The following is a 17,202-nucleotide window of genomic DNA, read 5'->3' as shown; positions in this document are numbered from 1 at the left end:
AGATATTTAGGCTTAAATAAAAAATATTGGTAAAATTAGTTTCACCTGTTTGTCTTTTTAAATACAGCTTTTACTCTGTGGCTTGGTTGTATTTCTGTTCAACAATGTTCATCTTTCCTTAAAAATCCTTCAGATCAGTTTTCCATGTAATACACATTTCTCTTCAGAATTACAGTACCAACCTTCTGGAACATTTATTCCCCACCCTATTCCACCTCCACCCCCTACCCTCCATAATATACTAAGCTTCTTTAGAACCAGGGTAATTCCCCATAGTGCCTTTCATATACTGGGATATAGAGATAAAAGAGATAGAAATATGAAAAAATGTATATAGATACAAACTCATATGAATAAAGGATTTGGCTAGCATTATCATTTTGTCAAAGAGGATATTTATAGTAGATGATGTCTGGTGAGGTTTTTGCTTAATCTGATAGGAAATATGAGGGCTTGATGTGATGGAGAGGTGAGACTTAACTCTGCTCTGAGATACTAAAAATCTAACGTATACTTACCCCAAGTATATTCAGTCACTCCAGGCCACACTGATGGTTCTGAACTGTGCTGTTGTGATTTTACTGACATCTGGTGTCAGGATTAGGAAACTGTAGTTCAGTCTTTTGTCTACTCCCGTGCCCTGCCTCCTGCTGGAGAAAAGGAGGCATTCTTTCCTCTGCATATGAGCCTGCATCTTCATCCCCTACATAAGTTATCAATAAGGACTCCTCTAATTTCATTGTAGGAAACCTTTATTTTCCTTCTTGGAGTCGGCTTTCCTTGGGTTCCCTGTTAACTTCCCAGTTTCCCTCATGTTTCTGTGGCTTTTCTGTTTCATTCTCAGCCCATTTCTCTCCCAATGTGGTAATTTTCTAGTCCTAGATTCTAGGCCCTACCTAAGGCTTTAAATAGAAAAAAATAAAATGTATTTATAGAAAAATTTATACTTATAGCCAAAAATCTCTTCTAATCTTGTCATTGGCATGTCATTGGTAGGCAGTTGCCTCCTAAGATGTTACATGAGCATCTTGAGATTAACATATTCAAGTCCAAATGTGGATCTCCTACCCTTCCCCAGTTTCTCAAATCCATTTTTTTTTCACTTCAGTAATTATCATGCCAGTATTCTGAGAATCATCTTGGCATCCCCTGTCTCTCACCTTCATTAGTCAGACATTCACTATGTTTTATTGAGTCTACAAAGATACATTCGTGGTGTGTTAAAGTGCTCCCTGCTCTGACCTTATCTAAGCTACCACTATCTTTTGTCTGCCTGAGTAAGCTCCTAATTCGTCTCCCTGCCTGTACTCTTGACTGCATTCACATGTTTTGTTTATTTATTTAAAAATTTTAAAAAACTTTTTTTTGAGAGATACAGAGCACGAGCAGGGGAGGGACAGAGATAGGGAGACACAGAATGTGAAGCAGGCTCTAGGCTCAGAGCTGTCAGTATGGAGGTGACACCAGGCTTGAACTCATGAACCATGAGATTTTGCCTGAGCCAAAGTCGGATGCTTTAGCCAACTGAGCCACCCAGGTGCCCCTATTTATATTTTTAAGTAGGCTTCACACCCAGCGTGGGGCTTGAACTCACAACGCTGTGATCGGTGCTTAACAACTGAGCCACACAAGTGCCCTGCCCCCTGTGTTTAGTTGTTTAATATCAGCCCCTCCTTCTAGCCTGAGAGTCCTGTGATGGGGGAGAGACAGCATGTATTTGGGTTAATTATTGGGTCCCCAGCACCTAGTATGGCTGCTAAGAGCTATGTAATACATAGATAGCCACTTGGCTTTCAGTGACGTTGATATGCCTCCTATTGTTTTGAATGTATTAGAATTTCTTGAATTCTTTGGCGGTAGTATTTTGTCAGTTCATTTATCATAAATGAGTTTTAGTTATTTTCTACTTTGGTCCAGAGAAACTCTATTGTATCTTTGAGGACCGTATATATTGGGTATTAATCTGCTAATGACAACTTTTGTATTAGGGACTGCTGATTAATATACTGAAATTTTCTTTTTTTAAATGTATGTTTATTTTGAGAGAGAGAGTGTGTGTGTGTGTGTGTGTGTGCACGCGAGCACCTATGCACAAGCAGGGGGAAGAGCAGAGATAATACCAAGCAGGCTCCATGCGGACAGTGACGTGGGGCTCAATCTCACAGACTGTGACATCATGACCTGAGCTGAAGTCAAAAGTTGGACGCTTCACTGACTGAGCCACCCAGGCACCTCCTGAAATTATTTTCTGAGCATTTGAAATTACATGCCAGTGGTTTATCTCTTAGCATTCTTCTGTCTGAAATACATTGGTCCTTAATTTTAATATGGAACTATACTGCTAAATCTTCAATTAAAACTTGTTTGACTCCAGGTGTTCCCTTAGAGGCCCAGGTCTTGATAGTTTTAATAATTTTGGTGTCCTTTGATATTTTAAAGTTGGTTTTGCTTTCTAAAGCTTTAGAATCCAGACTTAATTTCTGCTTTGAATTGGTGATATTGCTTAATAAGGAAATTTAATTTGTAAAAGTAGACGTGAGTTATTAAAAGCTGGTGATAGATGTAAGCAACGATCTTGTATGCTAAGAATGCAAACTCAAGAGAACAAGGACTTAATAGGTAAATACCAGGCTTTCTCAACCTTGGTATTACTAACATGGTGGGTCAGATAGTTTTTTGTTGTGAGGGTACGTATGAGACCTGTCCTGGGCATTGTAGGATTTTAGCGGCATCCCTGATCTCTACCCACAAGTGGCAATCTCTCCTCTCCAGCTGTGACAACAAAAATGTCTGTAGACATTGCCAAATTGGCATGAGGGAAGCAAAATCATAGCAATTGAAAACCAGTAATATAGACCGTACTGAGAAGGGGATCATAGTCCATTAAATGGCTCAGTTAGGAATCTTTGGCATTCTCTAGATGTCTTTGAGAACATGGTAGCTCTGTGGAATATTGCTAATGGCAAAAAAAAAAGTGGAGACTATAGGACTATGTTTTTCACAGTTTAAAATTTCTGTTTGCTTAGAATAAAGTAACTTTAGTCATTAACCTGGTTCTACCCCAAACTAAAGAAATATATGCATTCTAAATCACATTTTGCTGAAAAAGTTTCTGTTTGTGGACTGACATTAGAAGTTAGGTGGTGATTAACAAAAAAGGGGAGTGGAGAACCAAGACTACAGTAAAGATTAACTTGTAATCAGAGTTTTGCGATTTGTATTATGTATATAACTTACAGGATATAATTCTTTTATTTTCCCGCCAAAGGGACATGAGAGATGGCTTTAGAAGAAAAAGTATCTACCATTATGCAAGAGACCGATCTCCTCATAAAAGAGACACTGCTCTTTTCAGAGAATCATCTGTAGGTCGAAAGGATTCTCCACACAGCAGGTCTGGCTCCAGCGTCAGTAGTAGAAGCTACTCTCCAGAAAGAAGCAAAACGTACTCTTTCCATCAGTCTCAACATAGAAGTATGTATTTTTTTAAGAATTCTTTTACAACCCCCACTAAAGAGAATGTTCTGATTCAGATTGCCTTATAGGTATTGTAAGAGATAAATTTTTTTAGCCTTTTATTTTGAAAATTTTGAAACTTCTAGAAAGGTGGAAAAAATAGTGTAATAAATACCACACACATATTTTTGGAACCCTTTCAAATTGTGGTCCACATTGATATTTCACTTCTAATTCTTCAACACAGAAGATGTGTGTTTGTAATCATGTTGGAGAGTTATGCACTTTTGTATTTTCGGCTAGTTCCTGTGTTAATCCATTCTCCTCAGTCTTCTGTCAATAGATGATATCTGTCTCTAATTATCTGAATAGTATATTTTTCATGAAAAATCTCGGTGGTTTCTCCTAAATATAAGGTATAGCTTTATTTATAAATTTTAGAGCTATGTCCTACCTTAGGTTAATTTTTATTCCAACCTCCAGTTTGTATGTTTTATTTGGAGTACCTAGCCATGCATGGCATTCTGTGTAATCATAGAATGTCATTCTGGCTGAGTTGGTCGGTGTGTTGGACTAAATAAATGAAGCAGTTTATTTTTTGGATAATCTGTTTTATCTTTCTCTACTCCACTGCTTGCATTTGAGGTCATTTACAAACTTTTCCCCCTGCCTTCTAAATGCAAGGCACTGTGTTAGATGGAGGAATGTACCTGTCTCCAGGAACTAGAATATATTTCGGTGTTTCTCCCCCAGCTAATAACAATTTTATCAATATGTAAATATAACAGATATAAAATAAAACATTTTTAAGCTTTTCATTTCTTTATTTTGAGAGAGAGTGCATGAGTAGGGGTGGGGCAGAAAGAGAGGGAGAGAGAGAATCCCAAGAAAGCTCTGTTGTCAGCATGGAACCCAACATGGGGCTCGAATCCACGAACTGAGAATTTGACCTGAGCCGAAATCAAGAGTTGAACACTCAAGCAACTGAGCCACCCAGGCGCCCCTAAAATGTAACTTTGATAGAAGAATTGATATATCATAAATGAGTTAACTTGGCATGAGCGGGTCAAAGTGAGAGATATTCTCATTCTGGGGATTAAAAGAACATGTCATGGAGGAAATGATATTTGGACTCTTTTATTTCAGATTTCTACAAGTAAAAGTATCTTCTAAGTTGAAGGAATTACAAGTCGAGATACTGACACCAGAAAAGTCAAGGATATTTCTCTTTCTTTACTTTTTGTTTTAAGTTTCATTTATTTATTTTTTGAAAGACAGAAGTGAGTGGGGAAGGGGCAGAGAGAGAGAAGGAGAGAGAGAATTCCAAGCAGGCTCCCTAGTATCAGCACAGAGCCCAAAATGGGGCTGAAACCCACGAACTGTGAGATCATGAACTGAGCTAAAATCCAGAGTCAGATGTTCAACCTGCTGAGCCACCCAGGCACCTCTCTTTCTTTACTTTTTAACTGCCTTCCTATTAAATGTTTTTCCAAATAATAAGAGTTTAAGTTTCACAGCATTTGCTTCCTGCATGTTCAGAGTGATGGAAGGTCACTTCAAATCATTAGATTGTCTCCGTTGTAGCTGTTGTTGGATTCTTGTATTTAATGAACATTTATTAATTTTTACTGTTTTCAGAGCTAGGTAGAGTGGGTCTTCCAAAAAACATATTTTTGGATACTTGTGTATGAATGGTCATACAGGAGGTAAGAATGTCTTTTGAAGGATTTAAAACAAATATTGTAACTTAAATATCCCCACTTGGTTAAAATAAGCACATAGTTCCAGGTAACTGAAAGCTTTACTGTGGATTTTAGGGTCTATGGTTTGTTTTTTCTCCTTCATTTCATTTCCCTCTTTCCCACCCTCTCCCCCTTTATCAAGAGGATAAATAACGTCTGAGTTCTAATGCACGCTCATATCCACAGATATAATTATTAGCCAGACACCTTCTGAGAAGATGTTCTTTTTCTTTGGATGTGTATGACTTAAATCTAAATACAATGATTAAGAGGAAGAAAGTATCTTTGGAAACTGATTATGAAGGCTTTTGAACAAAACATGAGTAAAAAATTGAGATTCTTACTTGACAGTAAACCTAATTATTAGTGATTTTGTCTTTTTCTGTTCTAAAACATATTTTTAGGGAGGCATTTTCTGTCTGCTTTCAGCCTGGTAGCTAGTAGCTGAAAGTTTAAAATCTTGAGATGAAATGTAGGGAAGTCACATGTGATGCTCCTGTCTCAGGGTCTCCATATACTTTTCCCCCTCCTTTGAGGTCTAATTGTTTTACTATCTGGAGTGATGAAAAGATAACCGAGAAAGCTGGGAAACTAGAATATGGTGCAAATTGAGTGAAATAGAACATAAGACTTTGGTATGCCTTCATGTTTATATTATTAAGTCATTTAGCTTCAAAAGTTAAGTTCTTTAATCAAGAAAAATGTTTGTTCTGGGAAAACTGTCTTTACAAGTTACTTGGGTTGTAACTATTTGGGCTGAGCTATTAAAATGTTTTTCTATACTCCTTTCATGTAAATAGCTTTTAGAATGGTTCCATAAAATCATCTTGCAAAAAGTTAATGGAGAAGTCTTATTTTAAACATTAAATAGAAAAAGTTATTGTTATGTTACACATTTCTGAGCATCAATTCTTGCTTTGAATCTAAATGTCACAGATGGTGATAGTACCTTGCTTTTCTTCAAAAAAGGACTGCTAAACAGGGTCCTTAAATTATCAGTCATTTAAACTGGGTTAATTAGTAACAATGTGTTAATTTGTTTTTTAATGTAAAGTAAAATTCTTAATGTTTCTATAAATAACAAGTAAAATTTTCATACTCTCCTAATGTCCTTATTTTGCTAACTTTAACTTTTAATTTTTTGCTTTTTATTTATACTTTTCAGAGTAATTTTAATTTAATAATCACTAGTAGTTTGGCTGTGGTAACCACTTAAGGACTAATTCTTCATGATTCTTCTGTGCACTTAATATATCTCTTACATGATTAATTATAAGCCACAGAGTGGTTTTTACTACTTTTTTTTTAACCTCAACTACTTATTTCCCATTTTGTGCTTATACTCATATACATGTCTTCATATGTGTTTGATTAAATTTCTTCTACTTAGCCTTTGAGTTAATCTGTAAACCTTGTACTGCTTTATAGACTAATTATCCTCCTAAATCAAAACATTTTTTTAATTATGTGCTTTCTATATAAGAATTTTCTGCCTATAACTTAATTGGATTAACCTGTTCATAGCTGTCACTATAATAAAAAAGGAACTATCTGTTCCTTTTTTGTTATCCATATTTACATGCTAAATGTAGGTTGTCCTAGTTAATCTCATCGCCTTTCCCTTTGTTCATTATGATACTATTGTAGTTAAAATTGTTGTATGTATCCTGTATATTTTTACTTGAAGTTTATTTTTATTCCTATTAATCTAACCAGATATCTCCCCTTTTGTCAACTCTCAGATGTTTATTTCATTTTTCTCCTTTTTCTCAGTTGAATCCCATTGTTCTCCTATTTTACTCTTCTGTTTAGAATAATTATTTAATGTTAATAGTGATACCAGAAATCACTCAGTTCAGTTTCTCATCCTCATTCTTTATTAAAATAATTCCTGTGATAAATTTACTATATCACAGGCTAGTACGTCCATCTTTGTATAGTTCATTTTTTATAAAACAAAACTTGTAACATCTGTGCAATACTAGTTATTTGTCCTAGAGCCATAAAAATGTTTCTTCTTATGTTGTAACCTTTTATTTATTTGAAGAGTACTATCATAATCTTCTTGGTTTTTTTTTTTTTTTTTCTCCCACAGGTTCAAGTATATTTAGTTCCTTCAACTTTTATTTGACATGCTTTCAGAACTTTGGTTTCCTAATTTTCTTTCTTTTCCTTTTAAGTTGTGGTGCCAGAAGTGAACTTTTATTTTGTCAACTGGACTGTATTACTGGCCTTTATTGAGACTGTAGGCAATTGAAACCTAAGCCATTTTCACATATATTACTATTTAACAAATGCCCTTCAGCCTATACTTTTTTAAATGTAGTTTATCCATTAAAAGAAATCTAGGAATGCTAAATTTCATCTAATTAACTTCGGCTTATTATTTTCTTCTATAGAGGTCTTAAATCTCAGTGATTCTATATATTTGCAGCAGATAAAAATAGTTTCATCAGCAAAGGAAATATCCTTTGGGTTTTCTGTTAGTCGTTAATAATTATGTTGAGAAGCATATAGCCACATTTAGAAACCTCTAGAGACCTGTCTGTGGATGTCAACCATTTTTCTGCATTTTTTAACTAATTGTGATCCTCTATCTTGTCTTCCTTTTCTCTTGAGGATTTCATGGAAGACTTTATCAGTTGCTTTTTAAAAACTCAAGTTAGAATGAGTTTCCTGTATCAAAACAGGAACATAAAGATTATCTTGTTTTGTAAATCCATTGTGGCTCAAGGGATGATTATTTAAATACATAGAAACTATGTCTTTGTTAATTTGTTCTAAACATTTGCCTGTAGATTAATGTCAGATTTACCACTGGTGCTTGTACATTAATTAGGTTGTGTGACGTTTTGGTAGAATTTTTAAAATACCATTACCGTGGAAGATTTGCAAGCTTATTATTTTGTTGGTCTGTATCTGTTTTTTTTATAGTTCTGACTTTGGGCCCAGCATCCCTTTATTTTCTTGATATCAGCATCTGTTACTTAGAATAGAAGACTTATTTCATTTCATTTTATTTATTTAAAATTTATTTATTTTGAGAGAGAGAGAGAAGCGCACACGAGTAGAGGAGGGGCAGAGAGAGAGTGAGAGAGAGAAAATCCCATGCAGACTCAGCACTATCAGCACAGAGCCTGAGCCAAGCTTGAACCCACAAATCATGAGGTCGTGACCTGAGTTGAAATCAAGAGTCAGATGCCTAACTAACTGAGCCTACAAGGTGCATCTAGAAGATCATTTTAAAGACCATCATTCATCAGCGTTCAATCCTTTTTGAAGGCGCATCTTCTAAGATGACTAAAAATGTACAAGAATTACAAAATACTATTTTGAGAAGAGTATATTTGAAAGGTAGACTCCGTTATTGAACTTCAACGTAATGAGAAAAGAGACCTGTCATAAGACCTTTGGCTGTGAATATATTTGGAAGTCCACATGGCCCTTTGGATTATAGCTGAAATTCCAGTAAATTGAAAGGTTTAATTCTACCTTTAAAAAGAAGTCTTCTTTGGTCCAGACTTAGAGTGGTGATGGTAATAGAAATTAGATCATGTATATTTTAGGCAATAGGAAATTGTGTTTGTTTTAGGCAGTAGGAAGAGAGGACAAACCCGTTCTCTTGGCAGCTGAATATCATAACATTTTGTGGTTTGAAAGTCACTGTGTTTGTGTTCAATACTCTTATAGTTTTTTATTCGTCAAAGATATATTTCACATAAATGGTTTTCCACGCAAGATCGATCCAGTCTTTGCCCTCTGAGTTAACGAGCTGGTAATGGAGACAAACCAGACATTCCATAGGAATAGACATTTTAGGTAATGTCTGAAGGGTGAGTAAAAATTGGTGGAAGGAGGGAAATGGAGGAGGATATTTTGGATGAGTTGTATCATATGAGGAGATCCTGAACTATAATTTAGTATTTTCTTAAAAGATCTTGGACTTTGATCGAATTTATTAGTGTGCTGTTGAATTCGATTCTACAATATATTGTTCTTGTTTGAGAATCTATTATTTACTCATGAGAGCTTTGGCTATAAGTTTCCTGGGTGAATCCTAGGAATACAGTTATAGCTTTCCTGGTATCAGAATGATTAAGGTTCCAAGAGTAATCAATTAATGATGTTCCCATATGTGTAGGCATTTATAGCATCTCTGTTTAGGGACTTAGTACATTTTGTCAGTGGCACACATTCAGAATATGTACAGTTAGATAATGTTTTATTTATATTTTTAAGAGCAAGCCCATGTGGTTTTAGCTGATGTATCAAAAGGAGAGGTCTGTTCAGAAGTGCATTTCCAAATATCTGTAGTTAGTGCACCTTTACTTGTTACATCTCTTAAACTTTTAAAGATGATTGTTTTGGGGAAGCAGAGGTGGCATAAGCTTTCCCTACCCCTTTATCTGGTTTCTTTCTGTCTGTCGTTTTTTTGGTGTCTATCACAGGAGCATCTCTTTTGTGTCCTTTCCATTTTCTCTTTCATACCTTCTTGACCAATAATTTCTCTGGGAAATCATGTTCTTCCCAACTAAGAGCACCAAATTGACATATCGTCCTTGATCCAGAAAAGTAAATCCTTTCCTTAGCATCTGTGTAGCCACCACATCTTCATTTGTTCATATCTGAATTTCTCTTTGACAGCTTCAGCTATCAAAGAAGATGTGAATGTCCTATCTGTGCTGTGAAGTTTGCTTACTGATAAGACTTTCATTCATAAGTACCTGTTTTGTTCCTGTATGTTAGGCACTGTACCAAGAATTGAAAGATTGCAAGACGTGGTCCCTAACTTTATCATCTCTAAAGATGATTTTAATATTTTTTCCCAGCAGTGTTCTTTGTTCTTACATGGGTTATCAATAAGTAATAATACTCGATAGGCTTGGATGAGTCTAGTTCTTTTCATCATTGTTCTCATCAGGAAAACAAGTATTTTCCAGAAGAAGGTATATTTCTGATGTTTTATTTTGTTCAAAGAGTCATCAGATATTGTTGATACTCACATCAGCTGTTCTATTCAAAGAGTCACCGAATACTGGTAAATCTTATAATACTTTTAAATGTTTGTTGACACATTAAGTTGCTTCTCTGTGGACAGAACTTTTTACCTGATCTATGGAAACTGTGTTCCTCGTCATCTTCCTCCTTATTTATTCTTTTACTTACCAGTACATTGATGTGGATTTCAGTTTTCATACTGCTGCCTTCAGAATTTTCCTTTCCTGGTTTCTTTCTTTTATCCTAATTTGGAGTTCATTTTCTTTATCATGTTACAGCAAAGGTGTTGAGTCTTTTTGCCCTGCTCTCAAGCAGGGAGTTAGTGTCTCCTTAATAAGATCACATGTGAGGTGAATTCGAAGTAAAGGCCAATAACTAAGAGGTAGCATCTTATTAAAAGTATAAAGGTATGAGTGAAAGAAGTGGATTTGAGAGTCAAAGTCATTTGTATTCATAGTGTCGGTTGGAGCCATGTAAGAGTAGTAAGCAAAAACAAAGTTAGGAGGAATAGTCCCATTTAGGAGATAATAACCAACAAAGAAACAAGAGAAAGATGTAGTTAGTAACATGTAGGAGGACAAACACAGAAGTACAAAGGCATGAAAACCAAATGGCAAAATATTTTTTAAAAAAATTTTTATGTTTAGTTTTTTAAAATTATTTATTTTTAATGTTCATTTTTGAGAGACAGACAGAACACGAACAGGGGAAGGGCAAGGAGAGAGCGGGAGACACAGACTCAAAAGCAGGCTCTAGGCTCCAGTTGTCAGCACAGGGCCTGACCCAGGGCTCAAACTCATGAAGTGGGATATCATAACCTGAACCGAAGTTGGTTGCTTAACCTACTGAACCACCCAGGGGCCCTTAGTTGTTTGTTTTTTTAAAGTAATCTGTGCCGTATTTGGGACTCAAACCCCAAACCCCAAGATCAAGAGTCATAGGCTCTACCTAGTGAGCCTGCCAGGTGCCCTAAGAAAAACTTGTTTTTAAATCATTAAAATGACTGTAATAGAGAACAAGACCAGAAAACGTTAGTTTTACTATAAACAGCTCATTGAAAAAACTCTAAAATGAAAAGTTGAAGCATAGTAAGTTTGTTTCCATTATCTCTTGTGTTAAAAAGCAAAAGCCTGTAAAACTTAGGTTAATACAAGCACTTATTTATGAATCTGCAATTTGAGCTGGGTTCAGCTAGGTGGTTTTATTGGTCTGTTAGGATATTATTAAATAGCCCAAGCCTGTTTTTATGGATAGGAATGTGTAGTTAAATGTGGTGATTCCTACCATATCTTTGAAATTTGGTATCGAAATCAGTACACACAGCAGCTGTGGTGTGTTGATAAACTGACTCTTCAGTTGAACAGCACATGATTTGTGGAATTTGCCATGGAATGAATACTACCATCATGAGTGATTTCAGGCTGCTGATGTGGAGTCCCTGAACTTGGAGTTTGGAAGAGATGCAGACAAGGCATGCTCATCAGCTAATATGAACCATCCCTAGACTCCAGACACTTGTAAATTGTCAATGTTCTCATCTCTTGACCTACAAAGAATTTGAAGCAAGTTAACAAAATAAACATTTAATAAAAAATGATTCATTGAATGGTGAAGAATTTTCTGCAAAAGAGAAATAAACATGTGAAACTAAAAGAATAAATACCAGTGTAAAGGCGCTGAGCAGTTGTAGTTCAATAAGGATTTAGCTAAAACAAAGAGGAGAACTGTTCAGTAATAGTGTTCACAATGTACTTAAGGAAAAAAAATAGATCAGCTGCTGAGGAAGAACAAAAATTGTCCTGATGACAGATCAGTGAACACAAGGAGAAGGGTATTGCATCTTTTAACAACATTCTTGTAGAAGTAGGATGACATGTTTGCATATTTTTTAAAATACATTTTTTTAAGTTTATTTTGAGAGTGAGAAAGCACACGTGCACAGGACAGAGAGAGGGAGAGAGAGAATCCCAGCCAGGTTCCACACTGTCAGTGCAGAGCCCAGCGTGGGGCTTGTACTCATGAAACTTGAGATTATGACCTGAGCTGAAATCAGGAGTCCAACACTCAACTGACTGGGCCATCCAGGCACCCCCTTAAAATATTTTTTTAATGCAAGGTGCTAACTGTGCCAGAAAAGAATAAAATTGGCAATTTGAGATCTGTACTAGAAACTTTTGAAGTAAATGTTAAGGCGTTTGCATCTTATTGGAAAGATACCTGGGAGCTATTATTAGCGTATTTAGGCTACTTAAAAACTTAATTACATCTGCCTCATTAAGTGATTTGAGGGTAAGGAAGCTAACAATATTTACAAGATTCTAAATAGGGGACAATTAGGGCTCTAGCAAGACAGTGGTTGTGGATTTGTTTATAAAGAAAATCCATATATGAGAAAGTTTGTATGAAAAGAAGTTGCAAGATTTAGTAACGGGCTACTTTTGAGAGCAAGTCAGAATGACCTTTGCAGATAGTTACTATAAGCCCAGGTAACTGATAAGATATACCATGGAAACTTTACCAGTATCCTTTTTGATTTCTAGTGATGATTCATCTTTCTCTCTGGATTTTGTGTGTGTGTGTGTGTGTGTGTGAGAGAGAGATTAACCAGTCCTTTTCGAACTTTATGAAGATTAGAATAGGTGCTGAGTAAGACCTGATCCTTGTCCTCAACTTTAGGTGTCTTATCACACGACCCTTTTCTCATTCTTTTTGCTCATGCTATCGTTGGTTAGCCCAGTCTTAACACTTTCATTGTTGTTGTACCCAATTAGCTTCTGATCTTAAAAACAGATATTTTCTCATATTTCGTTATTACTCTTCAGTAATTGGTTGCTCAGGCAGCCCAATTTGAAGGCAGGGTAGGAAAGAGTTCAGGGTCACCAGCAAATACTCAGAAGTTTCTGTTCTGATCACTCTGACTTCTGGGTTCTTCTCTTGTCCCTCCTGGGCACAGAGGTGCTGGTGTTAATTCCTCCTTGCCCACCTTTCCCTAGAGTCCATCCGTGCTGGTGCCTCCTACAAACGGCAGAATGAAGGAAATCCAGAAAGAGGTGAGTTTTGAGCTAGATTTTGATTTGGGATTGTGAAGGGGTGGGGGACTTGAATTGACAGAGGTTACAGAAATGGGAAAGTACGTAACTGCTCCATTAGTCTTTAGTTGGAAACAGTTAAAATTTTTTTTAATGTCTATTTTTGAAAAAGAGGTGAGCAGGGGAGGGACAGAGAGAGAGGGAGACACAGGACCTGAAGCAGGTTCTAGGCTCTGGCAGCACAGAGCCTAACATGGGGCTCTCATGAACTGTGAGATCATGACCTGAGCTGAAGTCAGATGCTTAACCGACTGAGCCACCCAGGTGCCCTCAGAATTTAGTAGAAGTAGATACAGGTAGTAGGATATGGAGGGTGTTTGTGAGCTGGATGTCTGGGCTAGCCATTCCTGGTCAGGAATAGCCACCTCAAAGGAGATAGAGATCTGTAGAATAAACAAGTTAATGACGGATAGGACCTGACAACAGTAGAATCAGAGGATTTCTTTTTACCTTTTCAGTGCTCTTTCTGCTCTTTCCCTTATAGCATCCTTTTTCTTTATCCTTTGCTTCTTGCCTGTCCCTGCCCTTCATGCAACAGGTATAATATGAATAGATGTGGAGGTATGATCTACCACTTGCTCTGCCCTTCAGTGTTCCTTTGCTTCTGCACACTGATATTGGTTGAAATCTGCTTAAATTAGCCCTTATGCAGCTAAAATCAGGGAAGATCTAGTACCAAGTGTATTTGGTACTGTAGTTGACATACCTGCAGTGCTGATGTCATGTTTGTTAAGATTTTGCTAAAAGATTATTTAGCAAATAATCTTGTTTGTTCTGTGTCTAGCTGGCTTTGTGTCAGAATTGAGCTGATATATATGCCTTTAATTAGCATAGTTTGATGTGTTGATTGGTGGAGCTCCTCAACTTCTTTCAAGGAATTGCTTATCTGAGTAGAATGGGGAGGTCACTGTATCCTAAGGGTGGAAAAATAATTTATCTTTTCACCAAATTTTTGAGTACTTACTCTTTTCTTAAAGGATTTGAACTAGGTAGGCCCTGGGTATTCAGAAATAAGCTATGATACTTGGAGCTTTTGGTACAATGGAATAGACCGACACTGTCACGATATGATGTGGAATTTGCCATATGCAATGGAGATACAATAGAAAATGACTAAATAAACCACGTTCTTAATCATTTTGGGATGTAGTGATAGTATCTTTTGATTTTTTTTTAAGTGACTTAGTGTGAAAGCTTCTTAATACCACAAGTTAAAAGATTCTAGGGTTATGTCTTTTATAAGACTTTTGGAGTCTCAGAATACTGTGCTTAAAGCAGGAGTTCTCATCCCTGGTACTGTTGACATTTGAGGTTAGATAATTTCTTTGTTGGGAGATGTTGTTCTATGCATTTGTAGGGTGTTCTAGCAATACCCCAAGCCTCTACTTACTGTATGGCAATGGCACTCTCCCACTTGTGACAGTAAAACATTACCAGATGTCCCTGGGGAGACATCTCACCTGGGGAGGTGAGAGAAGTGTCTGCAGAAAGGCTTTCTAGGTCTGCAGCATATTGCAGAGGGATGTTATTCACTATTGCCCTTGAGCCTCTAGGCTCCTACTTAGCAATCTTGACCGTGGCAGAAGAGCTTAAGAGGCTTTGTGACTGAAGCTGGCTTTGCCTCAGTTTCAAGGTCATTTTGTCTCTGCTTTTGCTCTTGACTGCTTTCTTGGCTCTAACCTACTGTCTAGTCTTGACCAGCTTCCGTGTCACTCCAAACTTGGTGCCACCTTCTCCTTTTCTCTGCAACTTAATTTTGTCAGTTTTCTTAGTAGTGGAGACAAAGGATTTGTATTTGACACAGATAATTTAATGAAATGTTTTTGTGTCAGTAACAGCTCATAGTTATGATTCTGTTTAACTGAAACAATTTTCTGTGTTGTTGAACTGACTAAAGTAATATTGTTTAAATCTAGTTTCTGGTTTTAGTTTCTGTAAAAATGATGGTATACATACAGCACTACATTAGTGTCCATAGAGACTAAAGATAAAGTGTAATGATTATATCACACATTTATTTTTAACCACTTAACAAATATTTGGGTACTCATTCATACTAGGCATTGCATTAGTGCTCCATATTATAATTTTTCTACTTTTTATTTTTTAAACTAAACATTTTAGGAGCATCTGCTAGATTTCCCTACATGCCCTTTGTTTTGAGCTATCATTTAATTTAGTTCCCTTTATGGTATTTTATATAATAACTACTCTTGAATTTTTATTGTGGTAAAAGTTAGCTTTTAGGAACTTGGAGGAAGAAGCGTTTATGAGTTTAGTGTTTTGCCATTCTGGAGGTCTTAGTGGTTCTTTGTTGGCTAACTAGCTTTGAAGGTATGGCCTAGATTGCCATAAATGATGTCCATTGGTTCTAGGTTATTTGAAATTCTTTATGGTGCCCGGCCCTTGAGAGAGATCGGTGGATTTAGGTATTAACAGATTTAATTTAATAATGTAATGAAGACTTAAGTACTAAAATGAGTGTATGATGCCCCCTCTCCATTTGTTCAATTACAAAGTCACTTTAATTGAAAACAAATGAGCTAGAAAATTGCATTTTATGTTTTCTTATACAGGTAAAGAGAGACCTGTTCAGTCTTTAAAAACATCAAGAGACACTTCACCCTCAAGTTCTTCAGCAGTTCCTTCATCAAAGGTTTGTTATATTTTAAAAGTTAATTTAAAGAGGAATTACAAAATAAATGAGATGGATTGTCTGGTACAGATGCTTTTATTCTTTACTGTCAAACTTAATGAGGGTAATTTGCTGCATTTAAAAACTTGAATCTTAAGTAACCACAACTTGAAGGTAGCTATCAGAATAAATGAACAGTTTTCTTGAAGACTTTTTCCATAGATTATGCTAAAATTAGTACTTACTGCAGCCATTGCTCATCTTGACCATAACAAGGTGGGGATGAATATTCACATAGGGCCCATATGATGGACTATGTTTTTATTTTGAGAGGGGTAAGGCAGAGACCTAACATTTATTGTAAAACTACTGGATTCTAGTTAATATATTAAATATTTTTTTTCTCTTATTCATACAGAAATTCTATGGTATAAGTAATTATAGATCTCCCATTTTATAGAAAAGGCTCAGAAGTTAAATAATTTCCTCAAATTATTTCACGGTCAAATTCATATATTTAAAGAATATTAATCCTTCTCAAACTCTTCTAAAAAATAGAAGAGGAGGAAATACTTCATTTTGAGGCCAGTATTACTTTTATACCAAAACTAGACAAGAACACTACAAGAAAAAAAATTATAGGCCAATATCTCTGACGAATGTAGATATGGAAATCTTCAACAGAATATTGCGAAACCAGTTTCAATAGCACGTTAAAAGGATCATACACCATGATTATATGGGATTTATTCCAAGGATACAAGGATGATTCATTACCCACAAATCAAGCAGTGTGATATATCACATCAACAAAATGAACGAAAAAAATATATAATCTCAATAGATGCAAAAAAAAAAAAAAAGCATTTGTCAATATCCATTCATGATAAAACCTCTGAACAAACTGGGTATAGAGGGATAGTACCTGAACATAATAAAGGCCTGATATGACAGACCAGAGCTAAAACATCATACTCCATGGTGAAAAGCTGAAAACTTTCCCTCTAAGATCAAGAACAAGACAACTGGCCCACTCTTGTCACTTCTAACCAACACAGTACTGGAAATCATAACCAGAACAGTTAGGCAAGAAAAAGAAATTAAAAAACATCCAATTTGGGAAGGGAGAAGTAAGACTTTTTTTTTTAAACAGGTGACATTACATTATATATAGAAAACTCTTAAAGATGCCACCAGAAAGCTGTTAGAACTAATAAAATTCAGTAAAGTTGCAGGATACAAAATCTATGCAAAAGTTGTACTTCTATACACCAACTACAAA

The 17,202-nt window shown here is 35.9% G+C and overlaps 1 protein-coding gene across 12 annotated transcripts in view; it reads left to right on the top strand.

Moving 5' to 3' along the window:
* PPHLN1 (periphilin 1) overlaps positions 1-17,202 on the top strand; it is a 181,371-nt gene that overhangs the window by 97,495 nt on the left and 66,674 nt on the right. For 10 of the 12 annotated variants that reach the window (XM_039249340.1, XM_039249336.1, XM_039249343.1 and 7 more), the window contains 3 exons: positions 3,269-3,474; positions 13,190-13,246; positions 15,862-15,941. In XM_039249340.1, the coding sequence (XP_039105271.1) occupies positions 3,269-3,474; positions 13,190-13,246; positions 15,862-15,941 (343 nt within the window). The remainder of the gene's footprint in view (positions 1-3,268; positions 3,475-13,189; positions 13,247-15,861; positions 15,942-17,202) is intronic. The other 2 variants (XM_039249342.1, XM_039249337.1) reach the window with 1 other exon arrangement.

The sequence above is a fragment of the Hyaena hyaena genome, unplaced genomic scaffold (assembly GCF_003009895.1).
Source record: "Hyaena hyaena isolate Hyena2069 unplaced genomic scaffold, ASM300989v1 scaffold_334, whole genome shotgun sequence".
Lineage (NCBI taxonomy): Eukaryota > Metazoa > Chordata > Mammalia > Carnivora > Hyaenidae > Hyaena > Hyaena hyaena.
This window is presented reverse-complemented; position numbering and strand designations above follow the sequence as displayed.